The 25,137-nt window shown below is 39.4% G+C and overlaps 1 protein-coding gene and 1 pseudogene across 9 annotated transcripts; one reads left to right on the top strand and one right to left on the bottom strand.

The window, feature by feature from the left end:
* Window positions 1–352: 352 nt before the first annotated feature.
* Tial1 (TIA1 cytotoxic granule associated RNA binding protein like 1) lies at window positions 353–23,595 on the bottom strand. 9 transcript variants are annotated; one of them, XM_032892494.1, is made up of 13 exons: window positions 23,069–23,584; window positions 16,649–16,745; window positions 9,617–9,715; window positions 9,330–9,384; window positions 9,105–9,192; window positions 7,712–8,088; window positions 7,174–7,249; window positions 6,225–6,333; window positions 5,393–5,488; window positions 5,198–5,282; window positions 4,864–4,987; window positions 4,388–4,527; window positions 353–3,203 (listed from the first exon to the last, which is right to left on the bottom strand). In XM_032892494.1, coding segments are annotated over exons 6-13 (759 nt in total). In that variant the 5' UTR covers window positions 7,714–8,088; window positions 9,105–9,192; window positions 9,330–9,384; window positions 9,617–9,715; window positions 16,649–16,745; window positions 23,069–23,584; the 3' UTR covers window positions 353–3,076. The 9 variants fall into 9 exon arrangements, 7 of the variants coding, with proteins under 7 accessions (XP_032748385.1, XP_032748386.1, XP_032748380.1 ...); XM_032892495.1 differs by having other exon boundaries at window positions 7,712–7,779; window positions 23,069–23,088; XR_004386834.1 differs by lacking the exon at window positions 7,712–8,088 and having other exon boundaries at window positions 4,388–4,683; window positions 9,617–9,766; window positions 23,069–23,595.
* Window positions 15,746–16,229, top strand: LOC116891434 (annotated as a pseudogene).
* Window positions 23,596–25,137: the final 1,542 nt, after the last annotated feature.

Below are 25,137 nucleotides of genomic sequence, written 5' to 3'. Positions count from 1 at the left end.
GGAGTCAAAGCTACAGTGTGCACGGAAGTCAGGAGTCAGTTGGGTGTGTGCACATAAGCTACAGTGTGCACAGAAGTCAGGAGTCAGTTGTCAACCTCTACCACATGGTTTCCTGGGTACGGGACTCAAGTTCAGGTGTGGCAGCAAATGCCTTTGCCCACTGAATCATCTTACTGACCTGTGGGTACAAATCCTGTCCCTCCATGTTCAGAACTTGAACCTTATTTAACACAAAGAACCCCAGTCCTGAAACTATAGGTATGTCTTACTCCTTCCTCCCTGATAAAGCCAAACTGCCTATTCCATGCAGACTGGAACAGTTACACAATGAACAACAATGAGAAAAAGCCACTTACATAGACTAGTCTTTATTGAAAGACTTCAACTGTGGTTTACAGCTTTGGCTTTAGTTGGCCTCTCACTGCCGGCAAACATAAAGATCAGACGGACTGGCACCGAGGAAATGCTAGTAGAAAAGGGTTCAAGCACAGACGATGGCAGGCAGAAACACACCAAGATAAATCTCAAGAAACTATGAAGAGACATTTCCTTGCATGCCAAAGAGTCTCTCTGCTGTTCTTGATGAACACAGGAAAGAAAAGGCAACAGCTCTTAGGCTTAAAGTGGACGGACGGAGGGCACAAACTCACATGTGCACTGTGAGACAGTCTGGACCTGTCGGCTGAGCGTCCAGTTCCTAAAATGGTGCTTTCACTTGCATGTGTCCTTTCCATCTTAAAACTATTTGCTGCGAAAAACTGTGACTGACTTACCAAGAAAAATTTTATCATCCAAATTAAGACAAAAGATGTCAGCCACATGCTTACTATGACAATGTAACTAGTCTGGATAATTTTATTAACTCAGAATATAAAACAGAAAAGACTACAGCTAAAGTTAGCCAGTAGTTATCGATAAGCCACTTAATTTACTGGCAGAGGGAAAAAAGGGAAATTGAAATTTTAATTTAATAAGCTTTTATCAGTTTATCAACTTAAAGTCTTTAGGTTGTTCGAGTTTCACCAAGTTTAATGAAAATTTTAACTCAAGGGCAGAATATAGCTTGTTTTCTTATAAAGTATAAAATAATTTTCCAAAAACATTCCCCAAAGGTATGACCAAAAAAACCCCAGGGGTATATTTAGTCACTAACACAGGGTAGTTGTGAGTTAAAAAAACAAAACAAAACCATGAAGGTACATAAAAATTTTGGCTCAAAAAAGAACTTCAGACTCTGTAAATTTTTATGCTGAACACATTTGGCTGTATTTCTAAGTGAAGGAGGGAATCAACACCAGAATCTTTGTGGTCACCAATATAAAAAACCACATCATCTTAATCTTTAGACATCAATGGCTTAGTGTGGACGCCAGGTGCGTGTTACCCATCTTACCTCAGAACGGTTAGAGTAGGGCTGTTTGCTCTTGTGCATACACAGGCCAACAGGTTTAACACACTATCAAACATTTGCACCCTCTAGCTGTCACAATCGAAACACATAGGATTTTATCTATTTCACATTCTCATTTTATAGAACTATGAGGCAGACTGTATCCACATAGACAGAAAGATGCTGTGAGAGCATGCCTGGGACGCCCGCATCTTCCCAGACTCAATTACAACTGCACACGTACAACTCAGGCCTATTCAGATCTGTCACCCACACACTCCCAAAGGGGGGAAAAAAACAAATTTGAAATAAAAGTCATAACTTTGTGAACAACTCAAATTGGTTATAAGATTATAAACTGGTACATCAAGTTGTCTAAGTAAGATATTTTTAGCAATCTTGTTAAAAAAATTCTTGGGCAAAATATACTAATTTTTAAAAACATCCCAAGATTTTTTAAAAAAAATTTTGTGCTATACAACTTATAGGAACCCTGAAATCTCTTCACTGGGTTTTAATCAAGGTATGTACCAAATAACGTAAAACAAAACAAAATAAAACAAACAAACAAAAAAAGCAAACAAAAAAAAAAACAAAAAAAAAAAAAAAAAAAAAAAAAAAAAGGAAAAAAAAAAAAGCCCAAATCTAACTTCCATTTACAATTTAGGATATACTAACGCATCAAAGATTTGTATGAAATTAAATTAAGGCTTCTTCTGTGTAGTCATTTGTGTCGTTCTCATTTTACACGGCCAACCGTGAAGACATGAAGACGTCAGTGTCGACGCTGCTACTGAGTACTTGCACTCAGCGAGCATGTTACTTGTCACCTCGAATAATTACATCGCTGCTACTTCTATGTTGAAGCATGCTTTTGAAACACTGTAGTTATTCAATATTTACAATGTTTATCTTTTAAACTCCATGTAAAAGCACAAGTATGACCGTCTGACTTTAATATAAACACCATACTTGGAATTATCCCCCAAAATGAAATGTAATATACATTTTTGATAACCAACACTTTTAAAGTTTTAAAAATATGTCTTATTGTGGACCACCAACAATCGCTCAAGGAACTCCTAAGATGCTGGTCCTTACTCGGGCTGCACACTTTCAGTCTGGCTTCGTTTCCTTTAACATAAGAGGATAAGGTATTTCTTCCACAGCGATCCCCACATCATGTACTTCTTCTGAAATCACACTTTTTTCCTGCTGACTTCTATGTGGTCCACCTCAGGGATGGGAGGGGAGTATCAGAATTCAGGACGAACTGATGTGATTCTCAGTTTTTCACGATACTCCCTTTTTTGCTCTTTTAAAAACACAGTGAGTTAAAATACTGAACAGCAAGATAAAAACGGAAGTGTCTAAGGATCAAAGTGTATTACCCATTTCTCCTATTATATCAAAATTTATAGTCAGAATTGTCTTTATTGACTTTATTTTAGTTTTTTGTACACAAAGAAAAATCATGTTCATATCCATCATGAACAAAAAAACTTAAAAAGGCAGAACTAGAAGACACGTGTCCTTCACCAAGCAAAGCTGTGCTAAAGGATCCAAACATTTCAATTTTTAAAATAAATATTTTCATTTCCCGATGTTTACTCTTCATGTCTTCAGAGTGTCACAGGAGCCTGCAGCCTGCGGTGAGTTACACTTGTGTTTAGAGTCCCAGCTCACTCACTGTGTTGGGAAACTTGCCATTCCATACCCAGCTTGGTTTGGAGGAGGTATTACAGGGGGCGGAGCTTGTCCTTGTGGAGGCTGAGCACCAAATCCACCCATCCAAGCAGCAGAAGGTGATTGACTTGGAAGAAAGGGGGAAAAAAATCTTCAGCAAACACAAGAAAAAGATAATCTATACAGCTATATAAACTCAGGCAGAGTCTAGTCACAGAACACAAATCTACAATAAACAGAACATATGCAGAACACATACACTACCATTAAGTCTTCAAGTTCCTTTTCATTTGTTTTTACTTTGTTGCAGTGCTTGGGGATCAAGCCCAGGGCTTTCTTTACAGGATACGCTGCCCTACAACCCAGCACTATCTGTTAAGTCATCACACCTTACCTCCAGTCTGCACACTACCTGAAAGCTGTTGGTTTTTTGTTTTTTTTAAATAATGAGGCTAGGCATGATGGCACACACCTTTAATTCCAGCACTCGGGAGGCAGAAGCAGGTGGATCTTTTTGAGTTTGAGGCCAAACTGGTCTACATAATTACAGGCCAGCCACGGCTTATACTGAGACCATCTTAAAAAGTGAACATCCAGGACAGCCAGGGCTACACAGAAAGACCCTGTCTCAAAAATAAAAATATAATAACAGTAACAACAACAACAACAACAGAGTGAGGTTTATGTCTCCTATCTGTAATCCCTGTATCTGAAAGGTTGGGACAGGACTGCTACTATGAGTCTAAGTCTGAGGTTAGCCTGGGCTAACCAAGTGAGAGCTAGGCTACATTCTAGGCTACAGTGAAAACACCGTCTTACAAAAATAAAAATAAATGACTTAGTAGGCAGTACTCTTGTTACAGCCCTTGACCTTTGTAGTATTCTCAATAAAACTGTGAAAATAGAGGTCTAGCTTAGCCTAGGAGAGAAAGTGAAGCAATGAATCCACTCTACCATCATCACAGAAAGCAAACTGCTGTCATATAACTTGTGAAGATGCCTTGTAGAGGCAAAATATAAAAATATGTTTCTGAGCATATTCTAGACAAAGATCTTTTATACACACAAAATTAAATGAAAATGCCACTACAGATAAGTCAAATTCCACCAACTGCTTACAGAAAGGTCACACTGCACCTCCCCATCTCTGAAATTAAAAACATTACAAACCTGAGATTTGTTACTGTAACATCTATAACCCAAATGCCTGAACATATAATCATTTCAAAAGACTCTCCCCTAGGAGAGCACAGCTTTCTCTTTTGCCAGAAACTCATCTGTTTCTACAATGGAAAAACCAAAACAACTCACTCTACTCCAAATCCTTGTTGGTTCCATGGCTGCCCATATACTCCATAGGGAGGTACTTGCCACCCATTTGCCATATACTGTCCGTACTGTTGTGGGTTTCCATACACTTGGCTCCATTGGCCCCACTGACTGTAGTCAACCTAGGAAAGAAGCAAATAACTGTTTTAGGGAACAAGAACAAAACACCGTATTTGAAGAAAGAGTGGGAGACAAGGAAGAGAAAAACTAAGTAAGCACCCTTATGTGAATAGGACTCTGTTATTTATCATTGTCTAAGTTTATTGGGGTGGTGACACCTGTGAAAAGAAAGTATTAAGATTCAGTTAATACCGCAAAACAATTTTGAAATAGCATTTTACACAATCAACTGAAAGCAGCTATATGCTTTATTTTACTGTTTATTTTACAATTTCCAAAGCTCCTATGTAGACATGTAAGGTGGAAACCGTAAAAAGTGCTAAGAAAAATCGAATTACCTGTTGGAAGTTTTTAGTCATATCAGGAGATTCTTTACCCCAATAGCATTTAACCACATGTCCTTCGATTGTAGTACCGTTCACAGAAACAATAGCATGGGCTGCACTTTCATGAGTTGAAAATCTAGGAAGAGAAAACTGAGGTTTTGCCTTCAATCTTTAAGAATTTGGGCAAACAACACACGAACTCAATAACTGACACCTCTCAGTTGGCATTTTTCTCAAATTATATATTCCATAGGTAAACTGACACGTAGTAAGGATCTAATAATGTAAGTGAAAGGAATGAAGAGTATGCACGAGTACTAAATCTCTCTCTCAGCTTGAACGTTACCTGACAAACGAATACCCCTTCTCTGGAAAAACTCTTATCTCCATAATTTGTCCAAATGGTGAAAATGTTTGTCTCATAAGTTGATCTATACAAAGAAAAATACAACAAGAAAATATTTAAAGCTCATGCTACCCATGAAATTTATACTAACAGTGCTAAAATACCAAAAGAGAAGGTGGCGGGAACCAACCCTACCTGTCAGCCCCGAAGCGATCCCCCCACAGTACACAGTGCAGTTTTTTGGACTTGACTGGTTTACTACATCTTCAAATCTCAACTGCTTAGTGTTAGCTGTAAGAAGAAAAAATGAAATCTGATTGTTATACAGTATTATAAAACTATTTTTTTAGCTAAAGTTATAGCTAAATGGTAAAACATTTGCCTAGCACGTGCAAGGTCCCAGTTAAAACCCAGCACCACACATACAATCTTCTGTTCTTATATATAATTTTAAGTCTTTGTTTTTAGAGACAGGGGTCCTCTATGTAGTCCTGGCCATCATGGACCTATGTGGACTAGGCTGGCTCTGCCTCCATGTACTGGGACTAAAGGCATGCTCCACCACTCCTGGCTGTATACTGTTAAGATAAAGCCCAGTGAGATGGAACACATTTTTTTCTCCATATTATGACTTAACACGTTGGGGGTGGGGTCTCAAGTATCCCAGGCTAAGCTTGAACTCACTGTGACACTGAAGAGGACTCTGAACTTCTGTTTCTGCCTCCATTCCTCGGGAGCTAGAATTACAGGCATGAGCAACCACACCTGGTTTATACGATGCTAGGAATCAAACCCAGGGGCCTCATGCATCTGAGGCAAGCACAAGAACTTCTGCCAACTCAACCTTAGCCTTAAATACAGTTCTCATCTCTAAATAAACCAGTTGGTTCTCCATTTATATCTAAAGCTCCTATAATGAAATTCAAGGTTAGGTCTTACACTAATTTAAGTACAGGAAATTAAGACACAATGCTGCATGGTGTGATCACAATCTATACCTGCGTACATATATGGAGATGTAACTTACTTTCTTGTGTACTTTTAGGGGCAGGTGGTTTACGTGTGGCCCAATTGGTTCTGATTTGTCGACCTCCCAACCACTGACCCCCCATATGCACAATTGCATTCTCTGCATCCTATGGAGAAAAAGAAAACATTTTAAAAAGGGCAATCAGAAGCAAAGGGGAAACCTTCCCAAGACCTAGTAAGACAAATGAAAGCTGGCACTACTGTGCCCAACACATGCCACCATCTGGAGCCCACTAAGACAGTAACAATGTGTCACCGATAAACAACCTAAACCATAAAAGCTGATTTTTACTGAATAGGTTTCAAAATACTAATATAACACATAAGTTCAAGAATTATATTACAATTAACATAAGGGGGAAAAAGATAATTGCATTGATCACCCAAAAATCATTTTTCTCAAATACACACAAATGTGTCAAAAAAAAAAAAATCAAAAAAAGAAAACAAAAACAAAAAATAGGCATCTCACAAAATCAGTTCAAAGTACCTTAATTTTTATGGCTGCTTTGCAACGTAACATTTACTGAAGAAAATGTAAAAAGAGGCTAACATACATACATAACTACTCTAACAATATTCACTGTAAAAATATAGTTTTGGTGAAATGATTAAAATCGACTTTCCTGGTTAAAACTGAACATAATTCTCATAACTGGTTTGCCTCTACTAGTCTCGGGTTTTACCTCTACCTCATTCCGCCTTCGACAATGCACACTGTGGTTAGTAATTGTCCTTCACTATGTTAGTACCCTAGCCTTTTCCATGTACGTTCACATTAATGAAAGAATGAATTATTTTCCACTACTAATATATGCTGAAAAAATGATAGAAGATTTATATTTCTAAGTAAACATTTTAGCACTTTAAGTTTCAATCATTAATTTTAATGAAGCAACTAAATCCAGAACTGAAGATTTTTAATTAAGTTAACTGAAAGGACATACCAGTTTGTTATAAAAAGATACAAAACCATAGCCTTTGGACTTTCCAGTTGCCATATCTTTAACTACCCGGGCATCCCTGTGAAAAGAAGCACAGCTAAATGAGGGAAGTAAAAGTCACCCTCCAAATAAAAACTAAAAGGAACCACACACACTGTATTGTGAGCATTTTAAAAATAAACTCCAGTTAGCCCTAATTAACTACAGCCATTCCTGAACTCTCCCTAATGCTTCTTTACCTGTTAGAAAAAAGCAGTAGGACAAAAACATGTAATAAACATGCAACCTAACCACATAGCCTGTGCTTTCTATCTAACTAGACACTCAAATCTCAAGATTAATAGAAGCAACAACGTCCTTCTCTAATATTCTATTTGCTAGTGTCCTCTAAGATTTACTGATTCTATAAATTACTGTAACAATGCTAACTACTTTACCATGCAATATCTAAATAGTTAAATGTCTTCTGCCTAGTGATACAAAATATATGAAATATTAAAAAATTGAAAAAGAGGAAAAAATAGGAATTAAAAAGGCATACATGGCCTGTTAACAGATTTCTTTATTTTTCTTGGTCAATTCTCTATCATCATTTTGGAGTTTGGGCAGCTGTAAATTTTGAAAAATTGACATTTTCAGAAATTTAAGAAAGGAGAATAAAAAACTAACAACAACGCTAAGCACACCAGTACGAAAACAACAAATTTACACAGAAATTTTAGTGAGTAAGTTAAAATGATTGGAAATATAGAACTCCACTGAATATAGAATGTTAAAATGTAAATACTAAAATATGTATATATAAATAATGTATAATAAGAATAAATAGAAATGAGAAAAAAAATCTACAACTGAGTTCCAGTGTGCACAGTTCCTTGCAGTTAGCCTTCAAGATCCTGTCCATTCTTATGAGCAATTCTGCAAAATAACCAGAATGCTATTACTTTTAATTGTGACTTGGACTGTAGAAAAACTGCAGGTCTCAGGTATAAATAAAGATCAAAAACAGCAACCTGTATCATTTTACACTGACTTTACAACAGCACTACTTACCACATTTAGATTAAAAAGCAAAGCAAATATCAAAATAGAAAATTAAGAATTAAATCTTTCTTACAAATAAGTTAAATCTATAGAACAACAAGTTATATGTTAATAGAAAAGTTGTTGTTCTTAAAACATTTCTGTAGTCATACATTTACTTTAAACCAACAAATATATAACCAATTCATTTTAATCAAAATTATGACATTTTATAGAACTTGCAACCACCTTTAATTTTCCAATATATTTAGTCAAATAACAAAATTTGAGCATATATTTTTAAAAATCAACCCATATTTGTCCCCTCACTAGCAAAATCAAATATCACTATCAAAAGTCAATTTAATCTCATACTTATTATCTAGACACGAAAACATTTTAATATTGTAATGGTTTTACATTTTCTCAAAGCTAAATATCAAAATACACTTATCATTATATTTAAACATGGACATTTCCAATTTAACCATAAATACAAGGATTTGTCTAGATTTCCCCCTCCCTTAAAAACTCCTTCAATTAAAGTTTAATACACAATAAAGATCACATTTAGTTTTCATTAACCCAATACTCTAACCATCATTATTTGAAAACATTTGACAGAGAGCTAGAAGTTTTACCATCTAAATATTTGCTTTAAATGTAACAAACAGAATCACTTAAAAATTTTAAACATATCATACACAAGGTTATCTGAAAACAAGACCCCAAACATTGAAATGACATCAACATTTGCAACAACATCTACTCAAAAAACAAAACAAATCAAAAGAAGAAAAGTAAAGACCAAAGAAAAACACACTAACTAGAGAAAGAAAACCTTGATTTTAATACATGTTAATACAGTTTTGCCTATCACTACTGAGTCTGATACTAATTATGATACTTACGATATTTTACCAAAGGGGGCAAATGCTGACTTGATATCTTCTGTTGTAATTTCTGGACTCAAATCCCCAACAAACACATGGAAGTGATCTGAAATCAAAGCATTTGGTAATCAAATACTTAAGAAGCCAGGCAACACTAAAGGAGGAAAAAAAACCCTCAGGTAAGCTGGTAATGCTGCCAGGACAACGTCACGCTCCACAGTAAAGTGCAGCAGGAGTACTTACTGGAAGTGTCTTTTTTCTGGCTACTTGGTGTTGTTGCCCAGTTTACTTTGACCTCCTAAAAACAAACATTATATTTAATACAATTATTAGGCACATCATTATGAACTGTTAACACTTACCACTTAATAAATCATCTACCAAGTTGAATTATTTGTGCAAAGGCACTAGGCTGAATAGAGACCACCCAGTTGCCGACTGTCTATTTTAATCTTGCTAAGAAAGAATGCAGTCTGATTTAACATGCAAACATATACACATTCATGGATGTCATCATCCCATTATCTTACCTTTCCCAAAATTTTTCTCCCATTCATAGCAGCTAATGCAGCAGCTGCATCTCTGTGTTCATAAAATTCCACAAAGCAATATGGGTCATTGCTTGTATGCTGCAAAACAGAAAATCCAACAGAAGAGTTGACCCTTCTGCTATCGGGTTGCTGAGAAGAAAATCCAGGAAAAAACATTACTGACAGCTAGGAATGCACAAGGTGAGATTCCATAAGTCTATGAAAGCCTAACACTTAAGACTTAAGCTGAGCCTCAGAATACTGTTGTATTCAAGCAGAGCCATACAAACAGTAGTAAAGAATCACGGCTGTGCGTATTAAATCAGAATGCAGAAGACTGGGGAAGTAAGTCTCCTAAGAGAGAACCCCTACCTCAGATTTAGTGAAGACTGCTCACCATCACTGCTCCTTCCTTCCAACTAGTACTATAGTTATTAGTATCAGGGGTCTTTCTCACAACAGAAACCCCGCTTCCTGTCCTCGAACTCATTATATAAACCAGACTGGCCTCAGATTCCGAGATCCGCCTGCCTCGGCCTCCCAAGTACTGCCATTAAAGGCACACTCCATGACCACTCAGTTCCAACATTATTTTAAAAATCCGATTTCTACTTGTGTTTTACAATCCTTCATATACTATATTTCAGGCTTATAGGCACCCACCTTTAATCCTAACACTTGGGAGGCAGAGGCAGGCAGATCTGTGACCAGGCCAGCATGGTCTATATAGTTTCAGGACAGCCAAGGCAAAAGAGACCTTGCCTCAAAAAACAAACAAACAAAATATATAGAAATGAGTCCATTTTACCTCTGATCAAACCTAGAGTGGTGAGTACTACCAAGTTAAAGCATTTTGTATTGTTAACCAGACTGATATAAAGTAGTCCTTTACTAAAAGAGGAAATAAAGAATAAAAATGGAAAAATTCTTGTAACTAGTTAATAAAATGAATCCTCCATCTTTCTTTCTTTCTTTCTTTTTCTTTTTTTTTGATTTTTTTTTTCTTTTTTCTTTCTTTTTCGGAGCTGGGGACCGAACCCAGGACCTTGCGCTTGCTAGGCAAGTGCTCTACCACTGAGCCAAATCCCCAACCCCTATCTTCCATCTTTCAAACAGGCTTGATAGCTAGGCATGATTATACACATGTAACCTTAGCATTTGGGAAGCAGAGGCAGGAGAATCAGAAGACTGAGCTGAGGGTTGGGGATTAGCTCAGTGTAGAGCGCTTGCCTAGGAAGCGCAAGGCCCTGGGTCGATCCCCAGTCTCCAAAAAAAAGAACCAAAAAAAAAAAAAAAAAGAAGACTGAGCTGAAAGCCAACATGACCTCATATGTGCACACACACATGAAAGACACACCATTAAAAAGAGCTAGCGGTGGGTTGGGGATTTAGCTCAGTGGTAGAGCGCTTGCCTAGCAAATGCAAGGCCCAGGGTTCGGTCCCCAGCTCCGAAAAATAGAAAAAAAAAAAAAAAAGAGCTAGCAGAGAGTATAAAGACACTTTGGATTTGTCTCTCAGCACATACGCTAGTGATGTAGAATGTAACTGTGGAAATGTGCATATCCTAGCACATGCTGGTACAGCTCAGTGGCAGAGCAATTGTCTAGCATGTGTCAGGGAATGCGTTGCCACCTAGGATCTGAAAACCAAGTAACTAAATAAATATTAAGTAAACCCAGGACAAAGCTACAATTTCATATCACAAAGCACCAAGTTTAAAAACAAAAAAAACCAAAATAAGTTCATGAGTTGGCAAACACATAACTAATAAAGATGCTAAGGAAATTAGTGCTACCTAAAAAACTCTCATACAAAACCCTATTGTCAAAGCCATAAATAAGACTAAAGAAAGAAGCAGAGAAAGGAAATAAGAGAAGACCCCCACATAAAGACACTCAATTGTTCCTATGTGAAAGAGTGAATATTTACCAGACACATTCACTGACAATGGGCAGACAGACCACAAAAAAATAAAACAATTGGACCAATCTTGGAGCATATATTTAATCCCTGCAGGCAGGGGCAAGTGGTTCTCAAAGTTTAAGTTTGAAGCCAGCCTAGTCTATATAGAAGTTCTAGGCCAGCTAGGGCTATATAGTAAGATCCTGTCTCATTTTAATACAATGATATATGAAACAATCCCACAGATTTTAGGAAACTAGTGTATTTATGCAGAGTAATACCAATTTCTTCTAAACAGAACAGGCCAGCTCCTGTATGTTCCTGTAAATGCTTTCATACTCTGTGTACATGTGTTGTGTACATGGCTCTCCTATCTGTGGGAACGTGTTTTAAGACCCTAACAGATGCCTGAAATCTATGATAGCATTAAGTCCTCTTAATACTATTTTTCTACTATAGGAATAATGCCTATTCCATCTTTTGTTTGTTTTGAGACAAATACCACATGGCTCTGACTGGCCAGAAGCGCTGGTCTGGTCCACCTTTACAACACACTGCAGCCTGCACATGCTAAGTGGAAATTTAGGTGCAACAGGAAAACGGGTTCATTTTTTTCACTTTTTACACTTTCATAGTAGATTTGCTCCTACTGCTAATATTCACAAACTCAGCATGTAATTTTCTTTACTTAGTAATTTCAGAATTTTTACCTTTTCATTTAAAGAAAGTACTTCAGAACTTATCTTTGGGATTTCTGTTTGTCAGAATTACTTTACACCGGAGCCATCATTAAGTACAAGTGATTGGAACATGGGTACTACATAGATGCCCCATAGTCATCTGAAGACAGTTACTAAGTGACTAATGGGTGGGTGGCATGCACAATCTGAGTACGTTAGACACAAATCCTTTGTGTCTCCTTCTGGAAACGAAAAGATTTCATCCCACCACTGAGATCTGTAATTCAAAACTTTTGAATTGGGATGGGCATGGTGGCACCTGCCTTTAATTCCAGCATTCAGGACGCAGAAGGAGGTGGATCTATGCTAGTTTGAGGTCAGTCTGGTTTAAACAGCAAGCGCCACAACAGCCAGGGACCTTGTTTTTTTTATGGTTTTTAGGTAGCACTAATTTCCTTAGCATCCTTATTAGTTATGCATTTGCCAACTCATGAATAATTTTTTTGTTTTTGTTTGGTTTTTTAACAAAATCAAAAACCAAACTTATAAACTGTTTCCTTGTGAAATTTTCCATTTCCATTTATATCTTGAACTGAAGATGACCTCAGGTAAAATATTCACACCCCATTAAGACATTAAAAATTCTAACATCCGATAGATGTGTTTTAAACATGTCTTAAAATTAGAGATATGTACAAAGTGCATACCATTATACTGTAAAAACTGGAGTCCATGACAGTAGCTAATGTATCAAAGCAGGTGGATGTGGTTGACCAGACCTACAGCCTCAACACTCAAGAATGTCACCACTTGTTGAAGGACAGCATGGTAAGTTTTACTGCTATATTGCAAGACCCGCCTCAACAATACAGACCAAATAAAAAGAAGTCATAAAACAAAAACCAAGACTGTTTTGTTTTGTTTTTCAAGACAAGGTTTCTGGGTATAGGTCTGGCTGCCCTGGAACTCGCTCTGTAGATCATGCTGACCTTGAACTCCACCTGCCTCTGCCTCTCAAGTGCTGGGATTAAAGGTGTGCACTACTATCCTGCCCAGCTACTCAGGATTCTTTATATAACAAAATCAAATTTGTAAAAACAAACTGTCTAGATGTGAGATATTCCTTCCTAGAGTCTATGTCCTTCAGAAACTTCCTACCTAGATCACTGCCAAGCAATACTCTACCAATCAGTTGAGTCCTTACCTTAATTAGTCTGGTCACCATACTGACTGGATGACATAAATGTCAAAAAAGATATATTAAGAGATTTTAAACTATCTACAGGTTTAAATCTAGGAATTAGAATACATGATTAAGTTGTAAAGAGTTCTCACTCATCAAATGTCTGTATACACAGAGATTTTTTAAAAATATTTATCAGGTGACTCCTTTCTCCATCCTCCACATTCCTTTAGTCATTCAGAGCCATTGGCATCACGCTGATCCAGACACTGAAACTGCATGCTAACTCACCAGTGCCCTCTCTGCTACCTGATCTCTCTTCTGTTCTTCCACACAATTCACAATAACTTCCCTCCTGTAAATGGTTTCTTCTGTTGGTGCCCCCACTTCCTCACTAGAGGCTGCTTCACAAGGTCTGTCACTCCACGGTAACTCTATCTGGGACTCCTGAATACTTAGTTGTTGCAAGCCTCAGACCTCAGGCTCTCACCTTTTCTAAGTGATCTTACCTAGTCCCAGGGACTAAAAAATTACTGTATCCTTCAGCACTGTTCTCTGCAATTCCAAACTTACTTATCCTACTGCCAAATAAAACCTCCATTTGTATAGCCAAAGTGTATCTTAAATTTAACACTGCCAAAACAAAATTCTTGATTGCCACCACTCCCCCATCCATCCTGTGCCTTTCTCAGTCATTCCCATTTTAGCAAGACGCATGTTCACTCCCACATGATTGCACTGACAGAATCTTAAGTCTCCCGATTCCTATAACATTCTAATCCTATTGTTCCTACTTCCAAAATCAAAACTCTCGATGTACACACTATACTGCCTTTCTTCACTACTCCTCTAACACCCAGAAATCTATCATCTCTTATACAGACAAGCAGAATAAACCCACCTGGTTTTTCTCCTGCTCTTCAATTCTACAATCCTCTACAAATTATTTTCCACAGAGAATGACCTTTAAACATACAAATTAGACTCTGTATTCTCCGTGCGTAAACCTCTCCAATGACCTGGCATTACAATCTCAACCTTGTCCTGGCCCATACTGCCCTGTGATTCTGATTCCTGCTGCCTTACTAGACTCTCCCCACCACTGACTCCAGTCACCCTCTTTACCACGGCTTCACTGTTTGCTTTCCTCTGCTCCAGTCTTTAGCACAAATGACACCATCTTGATATTCCTGCCTAGACACCTTCTACGTGTCCTCTGCCTCATCCCCCACTCAGTCATCACAGAACACTTACTCTCTCCACGGCTCTTCTCTCTATTCATCTGAACTTCCTTTGCTTTCCCAGTGTTCATAGTGCCTTCAATAGTGCTCATGAAAAGTATTTTTATTAATGAAAGAATGTAGACTCAAAGTTAGAAATGAAAGAAGGAAAAATATACACAACAGAATGTAAGTGTCATCAATTAAGAGATTAAAAAGGCCAATGCTCTTTACAGATTCTTCTAGAGTTCCCCATTTTAGGCTAAAACACCGGGACATGGTTCCTTAGAAACCAGTACAGTTTCAGCCCTTCCAAATACTCGTCTCATTACCTACTGGCATTTCTATGTCTAATTCCATTTCAAACTCCAGCTGTACATCTACTGAATACAACTGTAACTCACTGGTCTCTCTTTTTCACAGGCACTCTTACACCACAGGCTCCATTGACACTCTTCTCGTCACAGATCGTCTTCCCAGACTTCACTGCAGGAGTGTCTGTTATCCTTTGGGTTTCAGTCTGTGCTGACTCCCAGTAGAAGCTTCCCATTCCCCGCCACCATAACAGATACTCTCCTGAAGTTCCCACAGCACTGTAAGCTAAGCAATCTCTAGCTTTCTATTCTATATCCTATGTGACTTTAGTCTCCTTCCAGTCCTAAAATCAGGACAGGAAGTCTTTTATTATTCACCAATGGATTCTTAACACTTACCATAGTATCTGGTATAAAGAAAGTCAAAAGAAAATTTAGTAAAGAAGAAAGGAAGAAAAGAGTAACTGATACATGAGTCACTGGCACAACAAGAGTCTTAACTGAGAAAAGTAAAATTTTTTCTTTGAAAATAAGACAAAATTTAGATTTTATTTTGGTGCTATGGGTTGAACCCAGGGCCTTGCATATCATGAATACATGCTGCTCTACCACTGAGCTATAACTCTAGAGGAAATAAAATTATTATAATGGTTTAAATTCCTATCTGTAAAGTTGTTCATGCTTTAGTATTTTCTAAAGTACTTAAGATGTTCACTGTTCCCACTGTGTCCATAATAACCAAAGGCTGACTTCAAAACATACCAAACCTTGAACTTGAAATGTACACAGACTTTTCAGCCACAGCAGCCATCTTCCAGTAACTCGCCAAAATGACAAACACAAAAGGAAAGAGGAAAAGCACTTGGTTTATGTTCTCTAGGCCTTTTAGGAAACATGGAGTTGTTCCTTTGGCCACAGACATGCAAATCCACAAGAAGGGTGATATTGTAGTCATCAAGGGAATGGGCACTGTTCAAAAAGGAATGCCCTCTAAGTATTATGACGGCAAAACCAGAAGAGTATGCAATGTCACTCAGCATGCTGTGGGCACCATTGTAAACTCTTAAGTTAAGGGCAAGATTCTGGCCAAGAGGATCAAATGTGCAGACTGAGCACATCAAGCACTCGAAGAGCAGAGACAGCTTCATGAAGCGAGTGAAGGAGAACGATCAGAAGAAAAAGGAAGCCAAAGAGAAGGGCTCCTGGGTTCAGCTGAAGGGCCAGCCTGAGACACCCAGAGAAGCCCACTTTGTGAGGACTAATGGAAAGGAGTCTGAGCTGCTGGAGCATATGCCATATGGATTCATGGCCTAATGGACAAAAAGGAAATAAAGGACGGGGAAGAAAAAAAAAAAAAAAAAAAAAAAAAAAAAAAGAAAAAAGAAACAAAAATATAGACTGAACTATCAGTATTTGCATTGGAGCATGTGAAATACCATCATCTGTCATCTTTCCCAGACAGACTGTTCACAAGCAGAATCACCTGAAGGTTACTCCATCAGGACTGTGTAATATCAGAGCAGAGTCTTTGCCTTCTCACACCAGACTTTACTCCACACCTAGATTACTGGTCAAATCAACGGATTAAGTCAATGCCACAAGCAGGAATCTGTCCAACAGAATAATCTGAAGCTTAAATTAAAGTGAATTTTAGAATTGTGTTAACTCATTTATCGTGTAAAAATGCTCACTGTCAGGGTGACAGGTGGCGCATCTAGCCGGGAAGGCCTTACCTCTGTTATCATTTTACAGCTTTTACAGGGTCCGATCTGACTGAATAACTGAAGGATAAGGACTTCTGTCACATCTCTGGAGAGGTTACCTACGTATCTGAGAGAGAAAACAAAAACAAAACATCATCAGCAATGTTTCTCTAGCTACACCTGTAATATGTTACTTTAATTTGTCATCTTTTATTTCAAGTCCCTGTCTCAAATTTTTCCAGTCAAGCCTAGCCCCATGGTAACTATATTTTCTATTTCACAATAATTTACACCACAAATATGACAAATATTGATTTACTAAAACATCTTGATGAGGAACTAACACTAACAGTAGCTGTTAGTGGGCTCCTCGTAACACTGCCAACCAAAACAATTACATGAACAAAGAAGAGAGTGGGAGTTCAGTTTTGTTCTAGCAGAGCAGAGGGTAGGTGGGGCGAGGGAGCCGGGGTCTGCTCCACTTTTGGCTGTACATCTTCACTGCTTTGTTTAAGAAAAAGGAAATTGAATAACTTAAACTTCCTCATTAAAAAATGTATCAGGATCAACAAAAGACAATTTCATGAGGATAACAAAAGTTTAAGAAGAGTTCTTTAGAAATTCAAAGAAAAATTAAGATAAACTCCCAAAATAACTTTTGACTGAATATTTAAGTTTGAGGGTTTTTTTTTTTTCTCCTTAGTTAGCAACTGATTAAAAATGTTAACAAGAAAAAAGAAGGGGTTGGGGATTAAGCTCAGTGGTAGAGCGCTTGCCTAGCAAGCGAAAGACCCTGGGTTCGGTCCCCAGCTCCGGAAAAAAAAGAAAAAAGAAAAAAGAAAAATCACCACCATCCCCCCAAGAGACGACTACCCTGTCTTACACTATGTATGTGTTTAACTTATCTCAATAAATTGCCAGTCTTTCTGGTTCTCAGCAAACACCTTAAATGTACATTTGTCACAAACCACTTCATAAACCAAACCATTATTTGTAAAATGTGACACAGTTTCTTCTGGAAGTAAAAGGACACCATTTTACTTTTCTAACCACAATACAACATCAGGAAACAGTGCTGAGACCAAAATTAGGCTTGCAACAGTTGCCATGTTAAATACATAAAAAGCTTTCAAATGAAAAATATTAAAAGGAAAAGGGCAAGAGAAAGCTATGGTTAAGGAAAACCTAAGAAGATTGGTTAAGAATGGGTAAGGAACTGGGGCTAGAAATGTGGCCCAGACATTAAGCGTGCCTGCTGTTCTTGAAGAGGACAGAGTTCAGTTCCCAGCACCTAAGTCTGGCAGCTCACAATGCCTGCAACTCCAGTTCCAAGGGATCCAACACTCTCTTCTGGCCTCCTCCCATACCTTTGTGCTCACATGTATGCACATATAATGCACACAGACACAATCATACACACACAGACACACACACACGTACAAATGGGAAAAAAATAAGAAAATAGGCAGCAGCTTCCAAGTTAATTAAGAACTTCACAGTGGTTACCAATAACCCCAGGGTACATGTTCTAAGGCTGAAACACAAGTCCTGTGCTACTGAAATAAAAGAACAAGCTAGAAGAAAACTGGTTTAGCTCTTGTGCGCCATCTTTTCCTTATAATTTAAACGGAGCTGACCTACTGTAGGCCATGCAGTGATTTTTTTCTTCTTTCCAGCATGGGCAAATAGTTAAAGGATTATGAATTAGCTATAAACACCTGCCTGTCCCTTTTCATTCATAGGGGCTTTATGAGCCTGTGACTATGGAATAACTTGCTTTTGTAAGAGACCCAGTATAAAGAAAAATGAGCAAGTAATCTTGATTTTCTAAATGATACATTCATCTAACCAGTCTCGTCTGGTCTGCTCATTTCTGGGAGAGGACACGGAATAACAGTGATTTTTTTAATGTGAAGCTAGACAGTAACAAATATAAATGGAACATCATTTTACTATAGCAAAGTTTTGATGATTTAAACAGGTTTAAGTTTGGGTTAATGTTTTAAAACATTTAAGAGGAAAAAATGCATGTTACTTTTCACAGCTAAGTTACAATAAAAGCTATTTTTGTTTAACAAGACTTTCATTCTAAGTCAACCCATTTCTAATCAGTGAGGGAACTGCCAGATTCTAGAGGCACATTGATAGATATAATTGATTTCCCTATCTAGCACTGTCAGAGATCAAAACTGCTAACATTTAGGTTTAGAATGCCATGAAATATTTATAGAAAAGTCCAGTGCTGAGTTATCCTGTTTTTCCAAATACTCACTCAGATTTTAACTGCTAAAGAACAGCTAAGTTTTAAAGCTTACAGAGCTTTCCATAACAGAGGTCATTGTAATCTCTTATGATGAAAAGGACACAATTCAGTATATAATTTCACCTGCATTTATCTAAATTTTAGACTGACTTTTCTACTAAAGGTTCTGTAATTTATGTATATAATAGAAGCACAATTTTTACTTCTAAGCATACTGTAGTATACTGTGCTTTTTGCATTATCAAAATATAATCCATCCCAGAATAATTCTAACAAAGGTATTTAAGATAAGGTTCAAAATTGATCATAGTAAGCATCATGGGTAGCTTACTGGATTGATGTTTCTCTCCAAATAGTATTTTCTATACTTCACCTTCTGCTGCAGCTAAGTAGTAGAATATTCTAAAGTTCCAAGTTTTTACATATGCAGTTTCTACCAGAAGAACATGTACAAAACAGCAGAATAGCTTGAGTTCTTATAGTAACAGAAAACACTTAGGAAATTCCAAAATCATTTTTAACTCAAGGAAAAATAAGGAAAACGCATACCTTACAGTCTACTTTGTCTTCTAAGAACAGGAACTGTAGGAGCTGAAGCATTGATAACTGAAAATGATACCTTTATCCCTAACATTGGGTCTAATTGTCAATTGGAGACGAGAAAACTTGGCAGTTTCACAGCAGGCAGAAGTTCACATTGCCAATGAACTACTTCCTATGTCCAACTGGGCAGAAATTAAGAACACTGTGCCTTGCAGAAAGCTAATGACAGCTTTTCCACTGAATGTGCTCTCATTCTAAAATGTAACCCCACCAAGGCTGAAATTACCAGTACTTTTATACAAAATACAGTGGGGCTACATTTCCATAAAGGTAGTTTTTCGATTATTCTTAACAAATTCCTATACAAAAGGAGACTTTCAACAATAGCCCTCAACAGCCCTCCAAAGGACTACCCAAGTTGTCACTACTTCATTTTAGGAAGGCAGCAAAGTAGAAGGCACACTGATGTAGGGTAACTAACCTGACTAAGGACCTTTAAAGGCTGGACCCACACACTTTGAAGAAACAAACCAGATTGACTACAGCCACAACACACCTAGGTCAATGGTGTGGCCAAGGCTATGAGAACTTAGATTGTTTTCTTCTGCTTTGTTCACACGTGTTCAGAACACACTCTAAATCAATGGCTTATTTCCTTCTTTGTACTGAGTATCGAGGAAGAATAAATAGCCTTAACAGGTGGCATTGGTTTTATCCTAGATCCACAATTTCTAGGGCTTTAGTACACCAAACAGATGACTAAATTACAATTGACTGTTATAATTCAGTGTCACACTGTGGGTTCAGATACCACAGATAAATCACTGCACTGCAAAGACACAACGCAAAGCTGAAGTGTGTCCTACAAGACTGGTCTACTTCCAACACCAGTATCTCATACTGTGACCTCATTGGTTGGTTTTTAAGATCACTAATACATAATAACCCCAAATAAATGTCAAATGGGAATGAAGAACACCAGAAAACAGACCTTTAAAGCAACTATACGATAAACAGGGTTTCAGACTCTATACCAAGACAATTCTATATCACTTTTAAATACCATCAAATAAATTAGTAATACTGTAGATAATGAATATTTAAAAACCTACCTAGGCTATAAACACCATATTGTTTTCTGAAGATAACCATATGTCTTAGCTTGTGTGTGTCTGCAGGAAGAAAACCTTACTAGTAACACACAGGCATTTTAAAGTAAACAAATTAAGATAAGCTTAATTTAGAGTACATTATTTAAAACCACAGTAGCCACTTGAGAAATCTAATCCATAGATCACAATGCAAAATATAGACCCTTCATAAACAAAACCATACTCTGGTAAACATTTACTTTGATGTCAAGATTTTACATACACACACATATATACATATATGTGTGTGTATCTATACATACATACATACATATACATATATAGATGTAGATACACACACATAAACAAACTTCAGGAAGTATGACAATACCTATAATTTAAATCAATTAGAACTTTTAAAAACAAGACAACACTAATTTAACCAAAGAACAATTGTAAAATATTTGAGTACCTCTTATATGCCAATGAATGAACTAAGTGTAGGAAGGGTTAAGTCCTAGGAAGCTGTACAGTTCTTATATTTAAAAACAAAACAAAACACCTCAACCTCCCATGGAGAAAAGTGGGAAAAGGAAGATATATAAACACATACTGACACACAGGAACAATAGAGCTTAAGATGTTTATTCACTCATCTGTTTACATCACAGTTTTAGGTAACCAAACACAGACAACTGAAATGTGTTTCAGAAAAAAAGACAAGAGATCTGAGATGATAAATGTATGAAACATTAATTTAGCTCTGGTCTAGAGGAGATCTGATAGTGGATGTAAAGACCATCACAGGAAAAGAAGAAACAGAAAAAGCATACTATGTAACAGACAGAAACAGTTGACCTCTTCTAAGGAACAAATAGATGCAGTTAATGAGCCATGAGAATTTACCAATTATCCAGTAGCTATTATGATGCAATGATGACATTTCAGGTATTTAGATACAATGTAACTGTCATCTTCCTTGAACATCTACTTGCTAGGCCTTAGCTAGGTCTAGCTTCCCCAGATGCTTCCATCACAGTACTCACGGCTAAATATAAAATACCAAGCCTTGGCTTAAACAAACGTTGAAGAACAAATTTCAAATTTTGTCTCAATTATCTTTTTTCTGAGGAAGGCAGAAATGGAAAAATCACTCACACACACACACACACAAAGATTTTTTTCATTCAGGGGTATGGTATGTTTAGGATGTTTTCAAGTTCCCCAAACCAGATGTTAAGAGAAATAAAAATGTAAAGTATAAACAATGCTTAAAAAAAAGTATCAACGCTGAATAAAGATATGGACCTTCTTTAATAAACATATTCCTGCTACGAACGAAGCTCTGAGAAGCTTAGTCAGAGGTTCTCAACGTCTATCCACCGTCTTGCATTCCCCAAAAAGTACTTTCCCCATCAGCCGACCCAGCCAAGTGGACTCTGATCATCATATCAATCAATACTAGGCAGAGGGAGGCAAGAGAGACAAAGCAGCAAGCTGACTCTGTGTAGTTACTCCAGGCAGGAGTAGTAGGCCTGAAGAGGCTGGGAAAACCCAAGGTGTTCACTTTAAACAATGAATTGGAAATTACTCAGATGCAGGGGGGAAAAAAAAAGACTGCCACACTATTTGGAAAGGAATACAGACGCTGAGTCATCACTCTGCATTGGGGAAAAGAAGGAAACGCCAATTAAGCGGTTGGAAGATGCGATTCATTCATTAGATTGGGCTTCAGGTGAAACCCGACAGCTAAACCGCGAAAAATAGCACTCAAAAGACACGCATCAAATAGCGGGAGTAGACATCCTTTTATCGAACTCTGATGGTCCGGACGTACAAACGGATTAGGAAGCGGCATCACTAACTGAGCGAAAGGAGTTTAACTGGTTGTCAGTTTGGCGCAGTGAGCGCTCAAAGTAAACTTCGTTATCCAAGGGACAGAGGTGGTGCACGGCAGCAAAAGGCAATCACTTTGGCACTTCAAAAGCAGCAGGCGCTAGGCGGGTGTTTCTGACAGCGTGGGGCACGTGGGGCAGAAAGAGACAAGGGGTTCCTCTGGTTAAAGAGTGGTAGGCTGGGGAGAAGGACTCGGACCGACTGAGACTGAGGACGTGGACTGCTGAGGACGTGGACTGAGGCTGAGTGTTCACGCCAAAGGATGCAGCAGCAGTCCCACCCCCGCCAAGCCCTGCCCCCGTGGGGACCCACAGCTCCTGGCTCAGCCCGGAGTCCCCCAAAAACAGGGAGAATAGGAGCTCTCCCGCGCCTGACAGCCTCAGCCGTGCACAAGCCCAGCCAAGAAAGAGTGTGCAAAAAAGGGGTCGGGAGGAAAAGGTCGAGACAAGCCCTAGACCCTAGGAAGTGACTGTATTTGGGGGGGAAGGGAGGGTTTCCTTCGCTGGGAAGGGGGACAGATGAGGAATGCACTTCACAGCCGCGCCACCGCGAGGCCCGGCTCTCCGCTTCTAGTCCCGGTCTCCGGCTCTCCCTCCCTTAGCATCCCGCAGTGCCCGGGCCACTCGGTGCCTGGCACTCCGGGTCTCGGGTACTCACAGAGTCCGGGGCTGTCCGTCGTCTTCCATCATGGTGGGTGCGACGGAGTGATCCCGGGACAAGGGGGAGGGCAGGGCTGGGGAGGGGAGGGGGCGGGAAGGAAGGGGAGGGGGACTCCGGGCGCCGGCTGGGGACAGAGGAAAAGGTACTGAACCCGGCTCTTGGGCTCGCTCCCCCCAGCCCGCTCCGGACACTGCGCTCCAACCAGGAGGAGCAGGAGGAGGAGGAGGATGAACAAAATGGCCGCCACCACCAGCCAGGCAGGAAACGCGGCAGGGCGCAGGCGCAGCCCGCCAGGTCACTGCTCAGGCCAGCTGCGACGGCCTGTCCGGCAAAAGTGGCTGAAGAGACAGAAAGCCTGGCCAAAGAGTACACCCTACGACTGGACACAACGGACCACGTCGTCGCTGTGGTTCTGCTGGCCGGCGAAGCCCTAACCAGCTCCAAGACAGATCCAAAACAGAGAAAAGCCGCGAAATCAAGTCTCTGGGAATTGCGGTCCCGGGAAAGTGGGGGAAGCCCTTCTCCAGTGGCCTTCTGGGAACTGTAGTTCAAGGAAGATCCAGAGCTTGCCGGAGCGCGAAGGAGAGGTTTCTGGGTAGTGTAGTCGTACGTGAGGACGTGCCGCGACAAAGTAGTCGGCGTGCCGGGAGAGAGCGAGGAATAAAAGGCGGGTGGTCGAAATGAGAGAGGAGCTGTCCGGGAAGTAAACTACAAATCCCAGAGTGCCTCGCGCCCGGGCCCGCCCCAGGATCGCTCCTAGCATCTTAAGGCTTTTCTGTTGGTCCAGTGTGAGCTTCTGCTCCGCCTCCGTCCAGCCCCAGAGCGGTTTCTTCAACTGCGGATCGGGCGGTGTGCTGGCTCCGCGTGGTTCTCCAGCCAGTCGGCCTCGTCCGCCTCTGCCCTCAGAACTGCTGGTCCGTGTTCAACAACCGACGCCTCACGCGACGGGCAGGAGAGAAGCAACTCTGAACCCTGAGGGATGTGGCGGACATCGGGCTACACCGAAGCCAGCCTGGTCTTTGAGCACGTGTTCCGACCAGATAGGCCTTTCTAGACTATACCGCTTGCTTGTAACTTGCTTTACCAGTTCCACAAGGATCTCTACCCATTATCTCATCGAATTAGTGGGTAAAGCGGCAAAAGAGCAGCCCCTCATGCAAATGACTTGCGCCTCCACCGCTCTTTCAAATCCCTAGTTAAAACTAAAATATTCGCGTGGTGGCGCACAGTACTGCTGAGCAGGAGGATAATGGATTTAAGGCCAGCCTTGAAATAGATAAGATCTTATCAAAAACTAATAATCAGTGAAAACAGCAAAGAGGCTCAAGGACCAGATCTGGTGCTAAAACATAGCCTGGAGTTAGGTCGTGAGGGACATGGATTGCTAGTAATGAGTTGCTAAAGCAAGAGAGGAGACAGAAATCATGACAATCTACTGGAAGCTGAGCGGTAATGCTCACTGTTAATGACAGGAGGCAGAGACAGGCAGATCTCCGAGTTTGAGCCTGGTCTACAGAGTGAGATCCAAGGGATGGAGTGTTAGACATAGGTATAGAACTACATTAGTCATAACCATAACGCTTCATTGGCCCATGCCTAGCCCAATGTACATTTGTTACTATGGCAACAAATTATAAATTTAAACCAACATGCATTATCTTAACAGTCCTAGAGATCAGAAAGGCAAATTCAGCCAGGCATACGGTACATGTCTGCAAATCCAGCTCTCAAGAAGTGGATCAGATGGGTGTCTCCTGAGAGGCTCTGCCAGACCCCTACTGATACAGATGAGGATGCTTGCAGCTAACCATTGAACTGAACAAGGGGACCCCGGTGGAGGAGTTGAGAAACTACTGAAGGAGCTGAAGGGGTTTGCAACACCAAAGGAAGAAGAACAATATTAACCAACCAGACCCCACTTCCCAGGGACTAAAACACCAACCAAAGAGTACACATGGAGCAACCCAAGGCTCCAGCCACATATGTAGAAGAGGATGGCGTTGTCCAGCACCAATGGGAGGAAAAGCCCTTGGTCCTATGAAGGCTGGTTTCCCCAATGTAGGGGA

This window comes from Rattus rattus, chromosome 2 (genome assembly GCF_011064425.1).
Source record: "Rattus rattus isolate New Zealand chromosome 2, Rrattus_CSIRO_v1, whole genome shotgun sequence".
Taxonomy (NCBI): Eukaryota; Metazoa; Chordata; class Mammalia; order Rodentia; family Muridae; genus Rattus; species Rattus rattus.
Note: the sequence above shows the minus strand (reverse complement) of the source record. Positions and strands in the feature narration are given on the sequence as shown.

What these genes read in the sequence shown, in the direction of transcription:
- Tial1 (XM_032892489.1), bottom strand. Translation starts at nt 23,100, where the DNA reads ATGATGGAAGACGACGGACAGCCCCGGACTCT. An exon ending in CCAGAAAAAAGACACTTCCA is followed by an intron (nt 9,193 to 9,329) that starts GTAAGTACTCCT and finishes CTTTGATTTCAG; the next exon opens with ATCACTTCCATGTGTTTGTT. An exon ending in CCCTAAAAGTACACAAGAAA is followed by an intron (nt 5,489 to 6,224) that starts GTAAGTTACATC and finishes TTCTTCTTACAG; the next exon opens with CTAACACTAAGCAGTTGAGA.